The following is a 24009-nucleotide window of genomic DNA, read 5'->3' as shown; positions in this document are numbered from 1 at the left end:
TTTTTGACATCCATTGACATGCATTTTAGCATGTGTTGAAGCATGCTGCATTTTCACAGGATATCCTGTGCATTGTGTTGACATCCGCTTACATCCATTGCATTAAAATAAAGCTCGTCTGCGGAAGGAAGCATGAAGTGCTCCAAAATCTCCTGGTAGATGGCTGCGCTGACCCTGGACTTAATGAAGCACAGTGGACCAACACCAGCAGATGACATGACTCCCCAAATCAACACAGACTGTGGAAACTTCACACTGGACTTCAACCATCTTGCAGTGTGTGCCTCTCCATTCTTCCTCCATACTCTGGGTCGTTGGTTTCCAAATGAGATGCAAAGGTTGCTCTCATCAGAAAAGAGGAGTTTGGACCACTGAGCAACAGACCAGGTCTGTTTTTCTTTAGCCCAGGTAAGATGCTTCTGACGTTGTCTGTTGTTCAGGAGCGGCTTGACAAGAGGAATACGACATTTGAAGCCCATGTCCAGGATCCGTCTGTGTGTGGTGGCTCTTGATGCACTGACTCCAGCCTCAGTCCACTCCTTGTGAAAGTCCCCAACACTTTTGAATGGCCTTTTTCTGACAATCCTCTCCAGGCTGCGGTCATCTCTGCTGCTTGTGCACCTTTTTCTTTCACACTTTTCCCTTCCACATAACTTTCTATTAATGAGCTTTGATACAGCACTTTGGGAACATCCAACTTCTTTTGCAATTACCTTTTGAGGCTTTCCCTCCTTATGGAGGGTGTCAATGATGGTTTTCTGCACAACTGTCAGGTCAGCAGTCTTTCCCATGATTGTGATTCCTACTGAACCAGACTGAGAGACCATTTAAAGGCTCAGGAACCCTTTGCAGGTGTTATGGCTTAATTAACTGATTAGAGTGGGACACTTTGAGCCGAGAATATCGCACCTTTTCACAATATTCTAATTTTCTGAGATTGTGGATTTGGGGTTTTCATGAGCTGTAAGCCATAATCATCACAATTATGACAAATCACGGCTTGAACTATCTTGCTTTGCATGTATTGAGTCTATCTCATATATAAGTTTCACCTTTGAAGTTGCATTACTGAAATAAATGAACTTTTGCACGATATTCTAATTTTTCGAGTTTCACCTGTATATGATGACTCCAAGTAAGTTATACAAGACCACTGCTCATGGTATTAGACATGTAAAAAAAGATTTCTCCACACAGTGTAAAATCCTCAAATACGAAGTGCCCCTGATGAAGTCATTTGTGATGAAACACGTAAGGTGGAGCCATGCTCACACGCTACAATGCATGCGCGACCAGCTGGAGGCCATCTTGAAGACTCGATTTTAGTGTTTGTACACGCTGATGTCCATTATCATTTTACTGCAATTTTACCATATAATACATTTCGTATTTGAGGATTTTACACTATGTGGAGAAATCTTTTTTTACGTGTCTAATGCCATGACCTTTGGTCTTATATAACTTACTTTACTTATATTTTCTAGCTCTTCTGCATAGCTGAATTCTAGGCATACGTTTGTAGTGCTTAAAGATTCTATGTAGAGTGTCACTGCTACAAGGCAGCAAAGAGGCAGCTGAACATTAGGAGCAATGAGCACTCACATGCCATCAGCCTTGGTGCTGATTGTAGTAATATTTGATGCAATGAACAGTGCAACCAGTAACAGTCAACCATGTATTCGGTAGAAGTTCAGACACAGGGAATGCACTCATAACGTATTTCATCCTAAAAAGTGCTTAATATATGATTAAAAGCTTTTTAGCAGTAAAGAGATTAAAAGTCTCACTCCTCCTGCTGTACTCCTGTTGTATGAAGTTTCATCAATCAAGAAGTTGATTTTACTTAAGTGCAGTCATCCATTGTTTTTCAATATTCTCTGATGACCTGGAAGCAGTATTTGGTATTTGTTGCTAGGCAGGGATGATAAGAATACTGTATTTTGATTTTACTTCATCACAAGCTTGATGGATTTCTGGCAGGATCAACACATTTTTCTATACTTGCAGATTATTTAAAGAGACAAAGCATGGGGAAATATGCAGCAATTGCAGAGATACTGAATAGGTTACTTTTTTTTGCCCTAACATACACTGTAAGGTCCATTCTCATGTATTGAGTTGCCTATGTTTCCCTCAAATATTTAATGGGCCCACAGCACATCTGAAAAAAACCCCAAAAAAACAAAAAAAAAAAAAAACCATACCACTACATACTTCTTTTCCAATGCGCTCATAGGTAACTCATTTGTTGTTTATCACTTGCACTACACTGAGCCCAGGAGTGTTGGTTTACTTGTGTTTGCACATTGATATACTATTAAAAATCAAAGGCAGTGCAACAAAACATGCACGTACAATAGTTTGATTGTAGCCTTTAATGTGGGGGAAAGGAAAATAAAAAAAAAAAAAAAGAAAGTTGAGTAATCCTACATATATGAAAGGGCTTTTAGGGCCAGTTCACACTACAAAAGTGCACTCCAGATGCATCCCGGATATGTTTTTGCTTACTGTTCACACAACATGCAATTCCAGTGCAGTTTTGATGCAGTTTGCCATGTTCCAGTATCGTTCTGTGCAGAAAAAATGCAGCATCTTTTTTTTTTTTCTGCACCGGAAACCAATTGGAACCGACTGCACTAGTGTGAACCAGGGCCATTGGAATACTTGGAAAACACTGTGTATGTATTTTTGATGCAGAAAAAAAGTGCACTGAACTCCAGCTTGTGTAAACTAGCCCTTAGACCAGGGGGTCTCCAAACTTTTTAAACAAAGGGCCAATTGACTGTCCTTAAGGCTTTAGGGGGGCTGAACTGTGGCCAGTGGAAGTAGAAAATGTCCCAAAATCAGTGCGAGTAAAAACTGTTCCACCATTGGTTTTAACAGAAGGAAGAGTGCCCCGTTGTTGGCTTTAGCAGGAGGAATAGTGAACCATGGTTGGTATCAATTGCAAATACAATGCCCTATCAATGGTGTCAGTAGAAGAAATGGTGCCTCATCATTGGTCTTAGCAGGAAGAATAGTGCCCCATTGATGGTCTCGGTGTGAAGAAGAATGTCCCATTAATGGTGAAAGTGGGAAGAATGGTGCCTCATCAATGGTGTCAGTTGGAACAATAGTATCCCAAGGGCAGGACAGAGACAAGCAAACATCTGGCCCCTGGGCCGCAGTTTGGAGACCACTTCCTTAGACCAATGGCCATTCTAGCAATTGTGTTTAAACCAAAGAACCCTAAGCAGGTCCGACACTCAAGGAGAGGGAGGCATGACAGGAATTAGAAACACCCAGGTTTATTCATTCTGGATAGAGGAGGGAGGGAAACCCAAATCTTTTTTACCATCAGTGTCCCATTGGGGAGATTTCCTTTCACTTCTTGTCCTAAAAAGTAAATCTTTCCAAAGTGAAGGAAATCCCCTCACAGACCATTGCTACTGGAACAGGAGTCCACAGTGGAAGACTTTCCTTCTTTTCCTTTTCTGGCGAGAACTAAAAATGTATTTTCAGTAGTCACCAGGACAATTAGAGAAGGCGAATCTCCCTCCCTAATGAAGACACATTTTTGATAAACATTACTTGCTCACTTAAAGTGATTGTAAACCTCAGGTATAAAAATTGGAGCAAAGCACTTATTTCTATTATGTTTACTTGCCTCATTCCAGAACACGTAAGGGTCGATTTACTAAAACTGGAGAGTGCAAAATCTGGTGCAGCTCTGCATAGAAACCAATCAGCTGCCATGTTTTTGTTTGGCAAAGCTTACGTGAACAAGCCGAAATTAGAAGCCATTAGGCTACCATGCACAGCTGCACCAGATTTTGCACTCTTCATTTTTAGCAAATCTACCCCTAAGTGTCATTGCCTCTTATCTGCAGGAGTCACTTCTGACAGGTTTTCCTGACACCAATAAATAAAAAGGTGACAGGGGAGGAATCTCCAGCAGGGTGTCTCTTCCCTCCAATCAGGTCTCAGAGCTCTTGAACACTGTAACTGCAGTGCCCCACCCCCTGCTTTGCGACTTAGATTAAAAGGATTTTTACATGGCTACACAGGACAATTGGCTTCTGATAAACAGGTACAACTCATGTAGGATTTGTTTCACCTCTGTCACCTGAGGAAAGTCACTTCACTGGGTATAGGTAAGGGTTTACAACCACTTTAATTGTGCTACGCACTAAGAGTGAACTCACACTACAAGAGCTGCCAGAACGCTTTACTATACCTGGCAGAGGTAGGGGGCAGTGGGGTGCACAATTCAGCACATCACACAGCTCCCTTTTTCGTTTTATACAAACGCTCATTTATGGCAATGTACAGCAGTGTGATGCGCTGCGTTGCTCCACGATTCAGCACGGTGCGCTGCAATAAAATGCAACATTTTATCACAGCATGCAAAAAAGGCATCCATATGCTGTATTGCAGTGGGAACAGGACACAGGAAATAATTGTGTGTGTCCTTGTGGTTTACAATGTAATAAAATGCCTGTCACTTCATATAGTGTGAATTAGCATTTAAATTAATGTGCTACCAGTAAACTGTCAAAAAAGGCTGAATCTCATAGTGCTATTAAGGTCATCCACATAGTTCTCGCCTTACAGACTGTGAGCTTTGTTTTTTTAATCAATTTTGAAAAGGCAAAATGTCTGTTCAGTTCACATCAGAGAAAGCACACACATTCCAGTTTCGAGTGAAAGTATTTTTTATTTTCGATAGAAAAAAAGTTAAGAAAACATTTAGGTTACATTTCCTTAAGAAGATAACCAACTCTTTATATGCTCCATATGTGATAAAATAAGCTGTCATATGTCTGAGAATCTGCCAACTTAGATATCTGTTATAATAAAGATCTGTAAGAAAATAATTAGGAAAACCAAAAATTACAGCCTTGCTCTGAGTCTTTACAGCATTGTACAGCAGCGATTGTTCTGGACTCCAGAAAGGAATACAAAGCAAAAATCTTCAACACCTACACTGCAAAACTGAAATACAGGGCAAGCTCTATGGAAACAGCCTATATAATACTGGGCTGAAATAACATTCAAAAATACTCTTCTGTTATAACCTTCTGCCAGTACAGGAATGGAGGACTCATGTTTCATTAAGGCCACGAGACAAGATATTGTAAACTGAAGATTTCCACCATGCTCTCTCTCTTACCATGACCACTACAGCACTAAGAACTAAACATTCTGTCAGCAGTCTTGTTGCTATGAAAATCCATGGTGGATTCTTAGCCAAACTCTGTTTGCAACCCCCTCAAAGAGGCCCCTCTGCCTCTGGACACCTCTCCTGCCTGCTCCCGACTCCTTCTCTGTGAAGGCACTTCTGGATTGCAGAGTTTGATTTCTTTGGTTGTCATGACGGGCAGGACACTCCACATCTTTCAGCTCCTTACTCGCCTTTGCACTGATCACTGCTCTCACCCTCATGTTTTTTCTCAGACAGATCACTGGATTTTCCTGGACTCTTGTCACACTGTGTTAGTCGGCTCCTGCTCCTTGCTCCAGGTTGGTACAGCTGCATTGCTGGGCGATCCTGTAATGTTAAATACATTAGAACATGGAAATTATACTTACACACACACACTTGCCAAAGTATTGGGTCACCCCTTACAATCATTGGATTCAGGTGTTCCAATCACTAACTTTATCTATTGACTCTGCAGACAGTTGGCGACTTCTACGCACTGAGCGCTTCAGCATGCGCTGACCCCGCTCTGTCATTTTACGTAGCCTACCACTTCATGGCTGAATTGCTGTTGCTCCCAGTTGCTTCCACTTTGTTATAATACCACTAACAGTTGACCGTGGAATATTAAGCAGCAAGGAAATTGGATTGTAAATTTCATTTGGGTAAGTGGTTAATAAGAACATAACAACACAATTTTTTTCGGGCAAAAAAAAGTGCATTTACTTGCTGTCACACAGAGGCAGCGGATTACCTAGTGGCTGCATGAGAGGGAACATGTTACACGTTCCACCCTAAAAACAAGTGAAACATGTAACATGTTCCTGAAGGTGAACTTATCCTTTAAACTGCTTGTAAAAGGCTAAAGTTTTTTTACTTTCATGCATTCTATGCATGAAGGTACAAAAAAAAACAAAAAACCTGTGTGTGTTTCTCCCCCCACAGCCCCCCTAATACTCACCTGGGCCCCCTCTCGATCCAGAGATGTGCACAGGACCTTAGGCTGTCCCAGGTATCTCTATTCTCAATGGATGACACAGAAGCAGGAACCAATGGCTCCCACTGCTGTCAACCACAGCCGGTGAGTCAATGAGGTGAGGGCAGGGGGTGGGGCCAAGCCACAGCTCTATGTGTCTTATGGACATATATAGCAGGGCTCGGGAGAGAGCATGCAGCAGTGTCCCCATAGCAAGTGGCTTGCTATTAGGGTCACTGGTCAAGGAGGAGAAGCCAGGAGCACCAAGGAGAAGAGGATCAGGGCTGCTCTGTGCAAAATCATTATACAGAGCAGGCAAGTGTAAAATTTAATTTTTTTTTTTTTTTTTTTTTTTAAAGTGGAAGTTTTACTCTCTCTCTAACCTTGTTCCTTATCCGATCTCTCTTGGCAGCATCTTCTTTCTTCTCTTCTCGGGACTGGCGCTCAGATTTGTCAGTTGCTTGCTGACTTTCACTAGCCTCCTTCCTTGCCCTCTCTCTGGCGGCTTCTCGCTCTTTCCTGTAGTCATCCTCTCTTCTCCGGAAACTTCTATCTTTTTCATAACGATCCCTTTGCTTTCTGCGCTCTTCTTCATACTGGTGCTTCTCCTTCTCCCTTCTTGCACGACGCTCCTGCTCATAATCTTTGTCTCTGTAATCCTTTTCTCTGTAATCTTTTACATATTCATCTTCACATCTAAATTTTCAAAAGAAAAATACAATCAAGGCACTGTAGAGGATTCTCATCGCTTCTCATAAATCTATTTTGGAGAAATTATATTTTGCCTTCACAACACATATTTTGCAGTGCCATTCAGTCAGTCAAGGTAAACTTGGCCTAGTTTTTGCAAAAGAATAATTTTTAACGTTTTGAAACATGCTACAGATTTTATTTGGAGATTCAGTTTTGTTGTTTTGCACAATTTTCCAGTGCACATCAGGCTTCTCCGAAAGCCACAGGCAGGACAACACAGGGGTTCCCCCGGAGCTCACTGGAAGGATATGTAGAGAAACGGACGAACTTACATTTCCTGCTACATCTATGCTGTGTATGTGCATTTGAAAATATTAGACACCACTGTAAGAGTCGAACAATCACACAGATTGGGAATACAGAAAACAACTCGACTAAAGAGCGGAAGAGGAGTAACATTTCTAAGAACAAGGTCCCATCTTCTGGCTGGACTAAAGGTTTAGGGTTTTGTATACCTAGTAGTTGTGTAGCCAAAAGTCAGACACAATTTAGATTGACTGCATTTAAGTAACATTCCGGTTATCTAGAAATGGTAGGACAGGAATATGACATATGTGGACAGACTCGTGTGAATACCTTACCATACACAGAAAAGGCTGTCAAAACGGACTTAGGAGATCTCTCTGAACACCAACTAATAAGTTCCTAATGTATAAATAACATGTTCTGACATCTGACCAAGCTATTTATGAATATATAAAGCACGTGTTTCTTTTTTTTTTTTTATTAGGAAGTAGGTAAAGCTGTAACGTATCCAGAGAGAATTTTCAGTCTTTACCTGTAATAAAAAAACAAACAAACCACCATACCTTTTAGTCTTCTCCTCTCCATGGTCACCATCCAGTCTTTTTCCTGCTGAGCTGCGATCTTCTCGCCCAGTCTCTTTCTCTGTTTTTTTGGCCTTAAATTTCTTCTCAGTATCTTGCTCATCATCTTTTTCAGGTTTCCTAAGCAGCTTTAAAAACAAGAAACATCTACTTAATATCAAAAATAATCTAGTACTAAAGTCAAGAACAGGAACCATACACAAAACAAAACACACGGTCAAGTCATATGAAAATTTCAAGCAGTAGGACAGCCAGGACATTCTTAGGTTTCTTGGTTATAAATCTCAGACATGAAATGCAAACAACAAAGCACATCCCTCTATAATGTGCACTTGCCTCAATTAAGAGCCTCTAAGTTTAATTTCTGTCTGCTGCTTCGTTCTGCTATCAGAATGAATCTTTTCTGACACGTTTTCCTGACACCAAGAGGAAAATGGTTATGGGGAGTGACCTTCAGCAGACTGACAGCCTCAGCTCTCTTTATGTAAGTTGTGTGAAGGGAGGTGCTTCGCTTCCCTCCAATCAGCTCTCAGAGCTCTCCTCACTGAACTCTGCAGAGTGTAATTTCAGCTCTCCAGTCCCTTTTTCTGAACTCTCAGTCAAGCTTTATAAATGATGGACTTTGAATGGATGTAGAGAAGGGAAGACTGCAGATAGATAGGTACAAATTATGTAGGCGATTGTTTCATCTATGTGCATCACCTGAGGCCAATCACTTCACTGGGTATATGTAAGGGTTTACAACCACTTTAAATATGTAACCTTTAGCAACCATATTAGGTTTTCGGTGGTCAGTAAAAATGTGGCTCAGCTGTTGGTTTTTACTGACTTTGTGAACAAGGCCTAAATCCAAATATGAAAATTTTTTCCTATTACACATTTTAAGGCTTCGTGCACACAGGGCGCCTTTCCTGACGCTTTTAAGAGTGCCGGGCTTTTTTTTTTTTTTTTTTTTTATTGCTACCAAATGTCCCTCCGTGTTTCCTATGTATCCATGCACACTACGACTTCAGAAGCTTTTAGTAGCAGGGGCTCTTACAAATGTCAGGCGTTTTTTTATTTTGTTAAAAACATTGCTGTTAGGAGGAGGAGGCTTCTAGGGAAGGGGGGGGGTGTTAAAAAAAAAAAAAAAAAAGTGTGCATGAGGCCTGGAAATTACATTCATTTCCAAGCAAAATGACAGCTTAAAAAAGGTATACAGTTAATTCAAGAAAGCACTGCAACTAAACTTATTAATGGGGGGATGGCAGGCAGAATTGTTTTAATTTTTATTCTAGCATTATCTTTGTTCATCTAGCAATCTTGTTTGCTAGATCCTTTTGACTGCTGGTAGGACCCTAAATATCAGGCTGCTACAACGAGTCTACCTTGCTTCTGACCACCAACTTGCAACTCTGTACACCAACTGCAACATGGGGGTTTGCAAAGCTTAGCTCAGCACAAAATCATGAGAGAAGTAACAGCAGGCAAACAAGAAGCCCAATGTTTCCTGGATAGAACTGAGAGCTTAGAATTCAATGCTTTCTTTGAGGTGCACTTTAATACAAGACAAGCAAATACCTTTTACTAAGTACACTGATATTTCTTTTAAGAGTTATCTTGCAATTCAAAAATGTAGTGAGACTGTATAAAGGTGAACTGCACAGAGGTGTCTCCCCTTTAAAAAAAATATTTAAATAAATAAATCTGAATACGAACAATAATAAGAAGATATTTGAGAGATACTTTACAACTAATAACAGCAACAAAGATTAAATATGTATCCAAATTTCCCTTGAAAGTCTTTGCAATACCTTAATTTTAGGTTCATCTTTTGATCTTTCCGATTCTTTATCTGGAGTTTTTTCATATTTCTTTTGTTTTTCTGCATCTTTTCTTTTCCTTCGTTCATCCTCTTTCCACTTCCTTCTTTCTTCTTCACGTTGTCTTTTTCGCTCTAACTCTCTCCTCCTCCTTTCTTCACGCTTTTCATCTCTTATTCTCTGAAACAATGTGAGCAAAATGTTATTGGAATTGGGTTTTGTAATACTGGGCAACTGTGAGGTCAAAATGGCACCAACTGGCAGTGTCTGCTGTAGCTATCCATAGGCACCTCGCCTTCACGAGAGGTGAAGTGAATATAGTAGATGGTCTGCTAGACTCTGGGAGGACCCTTCTACAGAACTTAGGCAAGCATCTGTGAGGTCTAGATGCTTGTTAAATAGCAGCAGCATGGAGAACCTGCAAACCTAAAGTCATTGTTTGTTATAAGTCTGCTTTAACAGCATACAGACATTTGTTCAGTACAGGCCAAGGGCTCTTTTTAAACTTGAGGTGCCTTCTGAAGAGTGATTTGTGTCATACCTCCTCTTCACCACTTCATTTAATCCTGTAATGGTGCACTACCCAGGCATTGTAAGTTGTAAATTGAACTCAATGGGCGAGATTGACAGGCTGGGCTGTTTGCCAAATTCTACAGACTGCGTTAAAAATTCTGTGGCCTTGAAACACAGCTTTGTGCCTATGTGTACAGCTCTGTCTGTCTTGTTAGAATTCAGGTGGCCAGCCAGGAGGAGAGGATGGAGCGAAAGATGTGCCCCCTCCACATTTACTCATGTAAAGAAAAGTCTAAAAGCCTGCCTTACATGGGTCGAAATTCAGCCACTTCAGCAGGGACCAGATGAATTTTGATCTATGTATGAGCAGAGAGGTTATACAAAAGTTGATCTAGCGACTGACTTCTCTACAATTGTTCTGTCGGATTTTCCCTGCTTGATCAGCGCTGCAGGCTATAGTTTTCCCGCAGCTCAGCGCAAAGGATTTCCCCATCTAGGTGAAGTGTATGGACGGGGGAATCAAGTTTTTGGTTTTTTTTTTTTTGTTTCTGGTTGAAAGAAAAACTGACTCCACTATGGGCTAAGTGTGACTAATTCCATTGGCATCACTCAAATCACAAGTGAAACCACTTTCTAAAAGAGGTACAAATATGAACAAAAATGTATCAATGTAAAAGGGGTCAGAAAAAAAAAAAACATACCTGTCTATTTTTTAAAAAGCTCAGCAAGGGAGTTGTCTTCTTGGCTGGAAGGTAAAGATTAAATGCTTTTTAGAGGCTTAATAAAATAAAGACATTTATGATCATCGAGGGGATATGAAAAGCAGTCTAACAGCACAGCTAAAATCAGAACAAATTCATTCAGGTATCTATTAGTGAAATGTTATTCCACATACAGGAAAAAGAGCCCAATGTTTCACATGAATTACTTTTGTTATACTAAAAGCTCAGACATGCATTCAAGTGAGAGGTAACATATCTGTCACATTCTGGTTGCAAGTCTTGTCACCACTTTCAGATCACACTTTTATTGCATGGATACTTTAAGAATTCATGTGAATGCAGAAAAAATAAACTGCACCAAAGCTCAACACATTCTGGGTTCACATTCAATGTGTGGAAATGTCTACATAACTTAGGGGCTAAAGCCAAGCAAAAAAAGAACATGAGAAAACAAGAATTCTGAGTGTAGACTTCCACACAAGTTTTACTGAAGTTTTAGATGCCCAATGTCCCCCACAACCGAGAAAGACACTTACAGTAGGCTTAATCTCAAACAATTCTTACCAAATATGTTATTTTGCGAACACTTTTAAACACATTTCCAGTGCCTCTGAATCACACTGTGACCCTTATGACCAATCTAAGTGATCTTCAAGACTTCACTGCTTATTAGCAGAAAATCTACATATGTGATTATTGCCATTTTTGCTTGGATACAACATACTGGTAGTAAAATCATAATTTATTAAATAGTCTTTGCATAGAGGTGTAATCTGAAACACAAATGACTAGACATAGACATGTATTTTACCTATCATTTCTTTATTCTTTGCCTCTATTTCTTCCAGCAAAGTTTCTGGGGTAGAAGTCAGCTTCTCTTCATCCAGATTGTATGAATCTAAAAATTTTTTGTATTCTGGATCTTGTAAATAAAATAAAACACATGAAAATGTAGGATTCTCTCTTTACACATTAGCATGAATACTTTAAGTTTATAAATAAACTAGAATTGTGTGAACTTATCAACATGGCAGCAACTGCCTTCCAACAGAAACTCTATGGGGAAGATTTACTAAAACTTGAGCACACAGAATCTGGTGAAGCTGTGCATTGGAACCAATCAGCTTCTAACTTCAGCTTGTTCAATTAAGCTTTGAAAAAAACCTGGAAGCTGATTGGTTTCTATGTAGAGCTGCACCAGACTTTGCACTCTGCCGTTTTAGTAAATTTCCCCCAATATATTCAGGAAAAACTTTCACTCTAGGAGATCATACATAGTCACATTTAACCAATTGCCTACTGGGCACTTTCACCCCTTTCCTGATCAGGCCAATTTTCAGCTTTCATTGCTGTCACACTTTGAATGCCAATTGCATGGTCATGAACCACTGTACCCATAGGACATTTTTATAATTTTTTGAGACAGTATTTTGGCGGTATTTAATCACCACTAGGTTTTGTTATTTTTTGCTAAACAAAAGAAAATAAAAAAAAACGACAACCTTTCTTTGTCTCTGTTATAATTTTGCAAAGAAGTAATTTTTCTCCTTCACTGATGTGCGCTGATAAACTGCACTAATGGACAGCACTGATAACCAGTACCCTGCTTATCTGTGTACATGCCCCTGTCATTGTAGCCGGTTCCTGTCTCTCCTCTGCTCACGCTGTGACTACAGATAACCGGCAAATGTATTTACATTGTGATCAGTGTGTGTCCAATCACAGTAGCAGCTGTGATTGGCCCTTTACCGTGACATGTGATCAGCTGCATCTGAAGGACGCAGCAATCACAGAGTGTGTCGGGAGCATGTCACCGGGGGACGCAGTTCCAGAAGGATGTCCATAGTCACCCTCCCGTAACAACAGAGCTGCGCTGTAGCAATCTTTCAGCTATAGCACAGTAAGGAAGTGGTTAAAGTGTTTGTCTAAACGTAATAAATGTGAAGGTCGTTGGGAGGATCCATAGAGTACAATAGCAGGTACAGGAGATACGGGTTTGTTTTTCAACAGACTTCAGGGAACGATTCCTCATAAGTAGAACAATGTTCGACAGCACAGGGAGCTGGAGAGTTACGTATGAACGTTATTTTTACAGGAAGAAGTTTTATTAGCATTTTTAAATTGGCAGTAGGGTCACTTTAAAGTACTTTTTTAATGTGACTTCCATTTATACAAGCTTGTTCTTTCACAGTTTTTTCATTGCATTAAAGCTGAAGAAAAACATAGATATATCTATTCTTAAAAATGGTCCCTTCCCCACCTCCTACTTAACCTGTATGAATACTTACCTATTTTTAATTCGCTCTGGTCTGATCACGTGATCTATCAGCATTGTGTGAGAGAGCGCTCAACAACAGCCATGAATTCCGGGAGCTGTGACGTCAGCCATAAGTTCCCATAGTCCAGACATTGTCTCCGCTCCCTCCTCTCCCCTGCCTGCAGCAGCCGCTGTGTCACTGACACAGGGGAGCTTCAGCTGCTGAATCACATGAAATGACCAAAGTGGATTAAAAACAGATAAATATTTAGATCTTTTTCATATATGTTAGGCAGGATAGGTAGGAGAAGGAGGGAGGGAACATTTTTAAGAACAGATATAGTTAGGCTTTTCTTCTACGTTAACTACAGAGATTTGTAGATTAACGACTAGAGAGCCCACAATGATACAGTGAAATTACTTCCTCTCTCAAAAACTATTCATGTTATTAACCATAGAGAGTGCATTGTTTTCAATGAGTTGGCCCACCCATAGACCAGAATGATGAAAAGGAGCAATAAAGCACAACCACTATAAAGCAATGCAGAGCCTCCATATATATTGAGGAAGCACTGCCTCACATTTACACATTAGGTTCTATACTCATTTAGCAAGCACATAAAGCAGATCTTCATCCACTACAGTAAATTACTCCCCCCTCCCTTTTTAACACATATTTACAGCTTATTTTTTGTAAATAACCTTTTTTGCTAAGCTGCTCCATATTTCTCTTTTGCATAGGCAAGAATGACAATCCCTAGCTTCTTCGCAGCTTATTGGAACTGACTGAAATGTGTTGACCTTTGCTGGCTGTTATCCCAATGTTGTACAGTAAAGCCCATCTCCTGTTTAACTGCACCGTGGTGCCGGCTTTCATTATGGAACAAGTATCGATGAGGCTTCAGAAACCTGTGTTTAAGCACCAGTATGCTAGCCGCTGGAGATTTTAGTGAGGTTGTATCAATGCACTGTTTGTTTGAAATATGTGAATTTTGGACTTACAAAAACTGAACTCTTTAGCTAAATCATTTGTTTACATTAATTTGGACACTTACATTATATTTTAGCACCATTTATTGATTGTTGAGAGAGAAAACAATAAGAAACGGGTTGCTGTACTGAACCACTATAACCAAGCATATTCATACCTTCCTCTATAGTCCCAGTCTTGGAATCTTTTTTCTTGCTTTTCTTTTTAGCCACTTTTTGAAAAGGTGCAAACTCCACAATCGCTGGATATTCCTGACCTGTAACAGAAAACAAAATCCATTACACAACCCCAGTGTAGGAACAAAATTATAAGCATATAATGCAAAAACAAATCAAATAATCTTACCTCTGTGATCAATGAACACGTAGCCATCAAAACGATCTCTAAACAACATGATGTCCTCTTGACTTTTAAAATTAATGTATGCCCTTGAGTACATATGAGGAAATAAGCTGGAAACAAATAAAATATTTTCATCTATAAGAGACATTTAAAATACCCAAATTTGACAACAACACACAATCACAACAATATTCTGAGTGAGGATGGGTTGGATTTTTTACCCATCGGTGTCTCTGTTCTTGTCCCAGTGTGAATACATTTGCTAGAGTTGAATGGCTAGAGCTGAATGCTAGCCAACTGCAATAAGGTGTTTGGTCCTCTGTTGACAGCCTTCACCTTTTTGTTATGCAATGAACGAAAATGGTCACTCATCCAGCTTCTGTGTTTAACCGCCTCCCGCCTGCTATATAAGGAAATGACGGGCGTAAGGCGGTTCTCTCGTTCTGGGAGGACGTCATATGATGTCCTCCCACTCTAACCGCACGTGCGCGCCCCCAGGGGCATGCAGCGCACCAATAGGTGGTGCGCTGTGTCCCTGGGACATAGCAGATCACCGATCAATGAAAAGAGCCGATCACGTCGGCTCTGTCATGTGATCAGCTGTGTCCAATCACAGCTGATTGCATGTAAATAAGGAAATGCCAGTTATTGGCATTCTTCTCTTCACGAGCTGTCATGCTGACAGCTCGTGAGGAGAGGAGAGACGGTAATCTGCATTACTCAGAGGGCACTGATGGTCAGTGTTCCCTGATGATCAGTGTAGCCCCATCAGTGCCACCTGCCAGTGCCCATCAATGCCACATATCAGTGCCTACCAGTGCACATCAATGCCACATATCAGTGCCCATCTGAGCTGCCTTTCAGTGCCGCCTATCAGTGCCAGTCAGTGCTGCCTATCAGTGCCCAGTGATGCCTGTCAATGCCCATCAGTGTCACCTACCAGTGCTGGCCCATCAGTGCCACCCATCAGTGCAGGAGAAAAATAACTTATTTACAAAATTTTATAACAGAAAAGAAAAAATAGGTTTTTTTTCAAAATTTTCAGCTGTTTTTAGTTTGTTTAGCAAAAAATAAAAAACTCAGAGATGATTACATAGAAAGAAAACTATGTCTCAAGAAAATGATAAAAATTTCATATGAGTACAGTATATGACTGCGCAATTGTTATTCAAAAAGCGATAGCACTGAAAGCTGAAAATTGGCCTGGGCAGGAAGGGGGTATAAGTGCCCGTTAGGCAAGCGGTTAAAGTACATTTGTGATTAAACATAGCCAGAAACTGCTGGCCTCCTAAATGTGATAGATGCCTGGCTGTGTCTATACATTTTAATAACAAACTTGGAAGTTAGTATATTTACTGTACATTTGTTCTCGGTTTGTATTTGAGAACATAAAGTGGAGCTCCAGTCTCCTGTAAAAAAAATGTAAAAGTTTTAAAAAAGTCACTCACCTGTCCCTCGATCCAGTGTCCGCACCCCAGCTGGCATCTTAAGTGTGGGCACCCAGCTGTGACAGCTTGTGCCTTCACAGCCAGGTCCCACTGCGCATTGTGAATGGTCCTGCAGTCTTCTGGGACCTGTCGCGTGTCCTAGAAGACTGCTTGGGGGGGGGGGGCAGAGCCATACAAAGCAGTGTGCTTACAGTGTAAAGCACGCACACAGTGAAACCGCACACAGTTCACCCTTTAATCGCCCCAGATATTAACCCCTTCCTGCCCAGTGTCATTAGTACAGTGTCGGTGCTTTTTATTAGCACTGATCACTGTATTGATGTTACTGGGGATATCAGTGACAGTTAAGTCAGTTCCCCCCCCCCGAGTGTCAGAATGCCCGCCACAGTCCCGCTATAAGTCACTGATCGCCGCCATTACTAGTATAAAAAAAAAATAAATTACAGTATATATACACTGCCATTTGTAGACGCTATAACTCTTAAGTAAACCAATTAATTTACACGTATTGGGATTTTTTTTTTTTTTAGCAAAGATGTAGCAGAATACATTTTGGCATACATTTATGAAGAAATTAGATTTATTTTTAAATTTTTTTTACTGGACATGTTTAACCACTTCAATACTGAACACTTTTACCCCCTTCCTGCCCAGGCCAGTTTTCAGCGCTCTCACACTTTGAATGACAATTGCGCGGTCATGCAACACTGTACCCAAACTACATTTTTACCATTTTGTTCACACAACTAGAGCTTTCTTTTGGCGGTATTTAATCACCACTGGGGTCTTTATTTTTTGCCTAACAAAAAGAAGACTGAAAATTTTGAAAAAAAAAAAAAAAAGTTTGTTTCTGTTATAAAAATTTGCAAAGAAATAATTGTTCTTCATAAATTTAGGCCAAGATGTATTCTACTACATTTCTTTGGTGAAAATAACCCAAATCAGTATTTATTATTTAGGAAAGTTATAGAGTTCACAAACCATGGTATAGATCTGAAAATTGATCAATCCTGAAGTACTGACAGCCAATCTAAATTCTTGAGGCCCAAAAATGTTAGAACAGTATAGATATCCCCCAAATGACACCTTTTTCAAAGTAGGCAGTCCAACGTATTTCATAAGAGGCATGGCGAGTTTTTTGCAGTTGTAATTTTTTGGAAAACTATTAAATTAAAAAAACTATTTTCACAATTTTTTTTTTCTACATACTGTCACCAGTACAGTACGTCATCATATAACCATATAACTGGTGTGGCGGTGATCAGGAACACTGACTGATGACAGTACGAAAAAAAAAAAAGTATAATTTTTTTTATTTTATTATTCATTTTTATTAAATTTTTTCCTCTTTTTTATGATTTTCTTTTCAGATTAGTAACATTGTACTACTTTGGGGGAGTGATCAGTAATTTTTTTTGTTCTACACAACATGATTGCTTATAACAAAGAATGTATTTGCTATAAGCAAGCATTTAACTGAATGAAATCAATTCATTCAGGTTTTTTTTGTTGTGATTATCTCTGATTGGCCATGGCTAATCACATGACACAGATGGGCTGTGATTGGCCCAGTGTGCGCATGTGATCACAGTGACCAATCACAGCTAGTGACAATTGTATACAATGGATGGCATCCATTGTTTACAACTGTAATTAGATCTGCTGTGATTGGTCACAGCAGCTCACATGGTACTGGCAACGGGCCGTTACACAGATCTGTCATCGGCTCTGTCCGAAGTACACAGCCGGTGCCAGACCTCGCCAGAGCGTGGCCCTGCGGTCACGTGCAAAAGTGCGATCAGGGAAGGAAGTCATATGACGCCCACCCGGATCGACGAGAGTCCCGCTAGGCCGCCATTTTCCTATTGGCCGAGCGGGAAGTGGTCAATAGCAAAAAGTGAAAAATATTGTTTTTTTCTCAAAATTGGTGGTCTTTTTTTCTTTTTAATAGCACAAAAAAAAAAAACGCACAGGTGATCAAATACCACCGAAAGAAAGCTCTATTTGTGGGGAAAAAAGGACGTAAATTTAATTTGAGTGCAGCGTAGCATGAGCGAGCAATTGTCAGTTAAAGTAACGCAGCGCCATATTGCGGACAATGGCCTGGTCAGGAAGGGGGGGGGGTGTAAACCCTCTGGAGGGCAAGTGGTTCTTCCACACAGATATAATTAGGTTTTATTAGCCGTTTGATAATTTGAACTATTAAATCAGTTTTTGAAGTTTTTAGACACTTTTGTTTACCCAACAACTTTGCTAACAAATGCAAATCCTTATACAATGTGTTACCTGGAGTCATTTGCAAAAAACTCAAAATAATCGTGGTCTGGCAGAGGTTGTAGATGCTCTTCCAGTTGCTCTTTGGTAAGACTTGGTGGCAGGCGACGAATTACTACCTGCAAAATAAAGAAAGTTCCTGGTGATGAAACAGAGAATAAACCTCCAAAACAGATGTAAAAGGACTGGAGAAATCACTGATCAGTCTCTGTTCAGTCATGACACTGGCATTTACGACTTCGGATTTCAACAAGCCGCACATTCCACTAGAGATATTTAATAAGGCAATGGTTATGGGGGGTACATAGGAGGTCTAAAGGATGTGGATCTGAGGACCGAGAAAGATTATATGGGCTTGCAGTATCTAACCAAATAAGTTGTTTTATCTGGTGACAATCTGTTGCATGGGGGCACACACAGTGGTTGATTGGAAGAATAAGCATCACATACGTGATTTTGAGACTCCACCTGCATATTTATGTGAGCACCATCAAGAGTGTTTTTGGTTTGGTTTAGCTATATAATACTACACTTTTAATAATTGTTTTGTTTGTGTTATGCACTTTTTAGTGGAAGTGAGAGGGGAACAATCCTGGAAACTTTGGTCTTTGTGGGAGGAATGCAACACCTAGTGTTTTCATTATAAACCATTTATAACTCTGCCCCAAATTACATCACCTATCTTGTCTCCAAATATCACCCAAACCGTCCTCTCCGCTCCTCCCATAACCTCCTGCTCTCTAGCTCCCTTGTCTCCTCCTCCCATGCTCGTCTCCAGGACTTCTCCAGAGCTTCCCCCATCCTCTGGAACTCTCTACACCAATTTATCAGACTATCGCCTACACTGCTCACTTTTAGGCGACAGTCAATTCTCTCTTCAGGGAAGCCTATCCTGCCCTCAGCTAAAAATGGAATCTTCTATTCCTCCTATCAGTCCATCCCCCACAGTTATTACCTTTTGTACCACTAGCCCCTTCCTCTTAGATTGTAAGCTCCAAGGAGCAGGGCCCTCCTTTCCCTCTTGTATTGAACTGTATTGTTGCTGTATTGTCTCCCATTATATTGTAAAGCGCTGAGCAAACTGTTGGCGCTTTATAAATCCTGTATAATAATAATTATTGCACAAGCTTAATATGACCCATTGATATTTGGGGTCTAACCTTCTGGTCAGTGTTTAATAAAATTCTATATGAACCACTGTATGGAAGAAAGCTTGAAGATCTTTGTTTACTGACATGGACAATTTGCAGCTGTTAGGGGAGTGGGTCTCCAAGTGCTGGGAATATATTGTTTAAATGGTTATTACAAATAAAAAAGGTAACAAAGTCCTAACAGCTTGGACATTAAACAATGGACAAAGGACAGTATTCCTTAAAGCAGAACTCCGGGCAAAAACTTCTTTACAGGTCCTTGTTGACGATTTCCCACCTTCACTGAATGCCATCCATCTTCTGGTTCACTTGGTAGTTGCTCTGAAATAGCCTATTATTTTCAAATCAAATCGTTAATTTTCTTTGGTTTCCTGTTTATAAGACTGATGGCTCATATGCCCCATATTCCTTCAGCCACTGGTCTTGGCACATCCCTTCTGTAGTTCTTTTTCCAGGAAGCAGTGATTTAACCACTTACCCGCCGCCCTACATCAGAAGTACTGCTGCAGGTCTGCTCAAAGTCACACACACTAATATATATATATATATATATATATATATATATATATATATATATATATATATATATATATGTGATTTGCACTCCTGGGTAGGGGGCGCACGTGCGCTGCTCTACCTGTGCCGCTATTTGCTGCTGGACATGTCAATCACCTGGTCTCAGCCAGGACTCAGTGGTCGTCGGCGGAGCTGACAGGGCAGAGACCTGTGAGACCTGGGTAAGTGGTTAATGCAGCCCCACTTGCAGTGGTGGGCAGATCAAATACACCCACCCACATTGACTACAATTCCCTGTGGTTGATGGGAACTGTAGTTTCCTTTTATTGCAGCAAGAGAGGAGAGGATATGGTGTAATCCCTACTGTTACACCTCCTCCTTGGCAGAGCAGATGCTGTTATCTTTTGAACAGAGGAGGTCATGAAAATTTAATTAGACATTACTACTAAAGGGTAAGGACTTTCAAAATGCTATTAACGGTTTAGTGTTTTGTGCACGGGGGTGTATTAATGGTTGATTTTCTTGCCTAGTCTGGAGTACTTCTTTAGGTGCCCATTTACAGTAATGCACGGTAGCACATCTAACATGCATTACTGTGTTGTGGTGTTAATCAATTTACACCAAGGTGACATCTGCATTGCAATCTGCCAAAACACACTATAGTGCAGGGGTCTGCAACCTTTAAGACATAAAGAGCCACTTGGACCCGTTTCCGAGAGGGAAAAAAAGACTGGGAGCCGCAAAACCATTGCAACATTTAAAACAAATCCGACACTGCATATATTGCAAAAAGCGCTCTGGTCATGAAGGGGGTTTAAGGGCCCAGTAAGCAAAGGGTTAATCAGGGCCACAGTGTATCGTCATAATCACAATCATAGCCTTAGGTCAGTGGCGGGCAACCTTTTTTTTCAACTGAGCCAAATCTCGCCAAAACCACGATTGAAATTTATTTTGAGAGCCACATTTTTAAAACTGAAAATACATCCCCCATATAGTAATTCATCCCCCATATAGTAATTCATCCCCCATATAGTAATTCATCCCCCCTATAGTAATTCATCCCCGATATTAATTCATCCCCCATATTAAGTCCCCAAGTCCCCCCTGTGTCAATTCACTTACCTTTGCTCCGCGCGTTCCCGCGCCATTCCGGTGTAGCATGGAAATCTGTCTCCTATGAGGATCTGTCCCCCTCGACGTATCTGCGCATGTGCCAGTTTCAGGCATTAGCAGCCGATCGGCGATCTCCGGCACATGCGCAGATACGTAGAGGGGGACAGATCCTCATAGGAGACAGATTTTCATGCTACACCGGTCTTCAGGGCGGACTGTGAGAGGAGCCTAGCTCCGCGGGCCGGATTAAAAGGTCCGCCGGGCCGTAGTTTGCCCATTGCTGCCCTATTGCCTGTCACCTGGTGGGCAGTGTGCTCCGGAGCCGCAGCCAAGGTGAAAAAGAGCCGCATGCGGCTCTGGAGCCGCAGGTTGCAGACACCCGCTATAGTGTATTACATTAAAAAAGGATCATGCCAGCTTTTTGGCTCTTTTAAGTGCGTTCATTCAATTCAATGGCCTGCTCCAACACAAGGCACGTTAGCACGTGAACTATTATGCATGAACGCGCTGCAAACACAAAATTGAATCCTCGGGGATTCTATTAAAAGGAATCAAATTCAGAAGCAAGTTGAGCACTGTATGAGTTTGGCTTCTCTAACCGAATTTTGACTCTTTATTAGCTTGGAAGCTGCTTCGAGGTGATTCTGTGCTGCTGTAACACTGGGGAAGTAGTGACAACGTTGAGTACTGCCCGGGATACTTTATCACATCAAAAAAGTTAAAGAATATGCAAACCCAACATTTCATATCCCTGATATGTGCCTACTGTACCATGTACTATGAAAAGGTATCCTGTTCTCTTTGTTTTGCTTCATTTGTGTGAAATTCCTGGTGTCCCTACCAGTCCCTCTGCTTTCCTATTAAAAACTCAGTGCACTCTCCTCCAGATCAGACTTGTCCTGACACCCCACCCCCACAGCCATTCACTGGGAAGCTCAGCGTACTGTTCCTTCTCTTCCAGCTGTTAGAGGGAATATGATCACTTCTACAAAAAGAGGGGTTGGGGGGGGGGGGGGAATACATTTTTTATATAGTTTATAAATCTATACACAAATGTTCTGCCTTTCATTTCTATTTTAAACTGAATGGGTTGTTTTAGAAGGTGATAATTTCCAATCACTTTAAATTTTCATGGTAAGTGAGCAAGTTAAGCTGGCTATACAGAGACCTGTCCTCTGGCCTCCAGTGCAGCCGATCACACACAAACTGGTCTAATTGGCTGCATCACTGGCCAATAAGCAGCCAGCAAACACAGGACCGAAGCCGGAAATGACCGAATCCTTGCAGCTTCCTCTTTCTGATGTCACACAATGAGGAAAAACATCCATTCCTCTCACTGTGTACCCTGAGCCGGATATTGCACTTCGCATCCGTGCCAGCTCCCCAATTGAACAGGAGAGTCTGGTAAAGGCAGTGGTGATGGGAGGGGGGGACCCCCTTCTTCCGTAACATTCTCTTCTCACCTGGTGGACCAGCCATAGCAGCTTGCTATGGGGGCACCCAAGGAGGCTCACTCCCAAGCTGCTGCTCTGTCTGTTCATTCACACACACATACATGGCTTGGCCCCACCCCTGCTCTCTCTTCCTTGCCTAGCTGGCTGTGATTGACAATAGTAGGAGCCAATGGGACCCACTGCTGTCTCAGCCAATGAGGAAAGAGAAACCCGGGACAGCCAAGGCTCTCGTGCACATCGCTGGATTGAGCTGGGGCTCAGGTTAAGTATTGGGGGGGGGGGGGGGTTGCACACATAAGGTTTTTTACCTTCATGCATAGAATGGACAAAGGTAAAATGCCTTGAGCCTTTAAAACCAAGGAGGTCTATAAGTACCCAAACATATAGTAAAATAAAAACCTGGCACCAGGAATAACAGGTCCACCTGCTCATGAAATATGTTTTTCTGGAGGATAGTAAAAACCACCCACCTGAACTGTAAAATACCAGCTGGATGGGGCTGCTCACATGCTGCGGAGAAGAGTCCGACAACTGAAAAGGTGAACTATGCCTTGTTTGGGGATCTGACAGTGTGGACAATGATGGTGTGCCATGCGAACAGCTGATACTTCCAACCAGGGGGCGCATGTGACAGGGTGACAACGCAGAAGCTCAACTGGGAGGCAGTTGTCACTTCAGAACAGAAAGTGCCTGAAGAACAGTCTTTATGGCAGGATCACTACATATGAGATGAGAATGAAGCTGGGGAGATTTCAGGGAGAGGGTGTAAACACAGAAAAGGAGTTGCAGTTGTATCCATGGAAGTCCCCAATCCATGTTATGAGGGAAGCCGGGCTGTGTGTGGAAATGACTGGGACCGGTCTTCATGGAGTATTGGAGGTCCTGTATACGGCCCACACCCCCTCCTATCACATCACCGGCCCAGGTCAGGAGTCCTGTCATTCCCCCCATGTGAATGGCAAGGCCTGAGCCGCCTCCTCCTCACCTTGCTCATGACTTCCTTCTTCTCCTTCGCCTTCTCCGGCCTGTCCCCATCCTCCACCCCGGCCAGCTCCCCTCTCCTCTCCTTGGGCTTTGTGTTCTCCTTGTCTTCCTTCATGGCTTCCTGAGAGGAGGCGGACACACAGATACTCGATGGCCCAAACTAAACTGACTCCAGCCGACTACTTCTCCCCAGCAATCTCCAGCCCGGCTCACTGATTGGTCGGCACAATCGCCACGTGACCACGACTGTCATGAATGGCCTCCATCTTGGATGTGGCATCTATTGAGCATCGGGCAAACGATAAATCGACTCCTTCCCTGTGGACATATAGGTCCCCTGAGATCACTAGGTCAGGGACTACTATTGTCGGGTGTCTGTAGAATACGTCGTCTTTATACACACAACTGTTCCTCACGAGAACTTTTCCCTTCGTAACATGGCCGCCCTGACGTTGCCTGCTGCGAAATTCTCCGTAGAATGCGTCTCGCGAGAACTGTCTCGTTATTAGATTCTAAATTCTATTCCGTTAAAAATTACAACTTTAGAACGTCGGTGACATTAAATAATTCTGATTTATGAGGCGATAATGATTAGCAATGTCCTACCGAACTGAAAGCTCAGCCGTATGGTATAATAGGTCGCCATGATTGTTGTGGGTAAAGACGTAGGAACGTCGGCTAAGCAGCAGCGCAGGGTCTCTCCG

At 41.6% G+C, this 24009-nt stretch overlaps 1 protein-coding gene across 1 annotated transcript; it reads right to left on the bottom strand.

Moving 5' to 3' along the window:
- Positions 1 to 4676: 4676 nt before the first annotated feature.
- On the bottom strand, positions 4677 to 23886 carry UPF3B (UPF3B regulator of nonsense mediated mRNA decay). The gene is made up of 10 exons (XM_089684896.1): positions 23307 to 23886; positions 18100 to 18206; positions 14369 to 14475; positions 14181 to 14279; positions 11587 to 11697; positions 10755 to 10798; positions 9532 to 9720; positions 7721 to 7866; positions 6542 to 6854; positions 4677 to 5530 (listed from the first exon to the last, which is right to left on the bottom strand). The coding sequence occupies exons 1-10, from the start codon at positions 23418 to 23420 to the stop codon at positions 5387 to 5389; spliced, it is 1374 nt and encodes a 457-aa protein (XP_089541022.1). The 5' UTR covers positions 23421 to 23886; the 3' UTR covers positions 4677 to 5386.
- Positions 23887 to 24009: the final 123 nt, after the last annotated feature.

This window comes from Staurois parvus, unplaced genomic scaffold (assembly GCF_062004578.1).
Source record: "Staurois parvus isolate SC_StPar_1 unplaced genomic scaffold, SC_StPar_1.0 ptg000361l, whole genome shotgun sequence".
Lineage (NCBI taxonomy): Eukaryota > Metazoa > Chordata > Amphibia > Anura > Ranidae > Staurois > Staurois parvus.
The sequence above is the reverse complement of the archived record's forward strand: the minus strand, read 5'-3'. Positions and strand labels throughout refer to the sequence as shown.

What these genes read in the sequence shown, in the direction of transcription:
- UPF3B (XM_089684896.1), bottom strand. Translation starts at nt 23,420, where the DNA reads ATGAAGGAAGACAAGGAGAACACAAAGCCCAAGGAGAGGAGAGGGGAG. An exon ending in AGAAGGAAGTCATGAGCAAG is followed by an intron (nt 18,207 to 23,306) that starts GTGAGGAGGAGG and finishes TTTATTTTGCAG; the next exon opens with GTAGTAATTCGTCGCCTGCC. An exon ending in GAGATCGGATAAGGAACAAG is followed by an intron (nt 5,531 to 6,541) that starts GTTAGAGAGAGA and finishes TTAACATTACAG; the next exon opens with GATCGCCCAGCAATGCAGCT.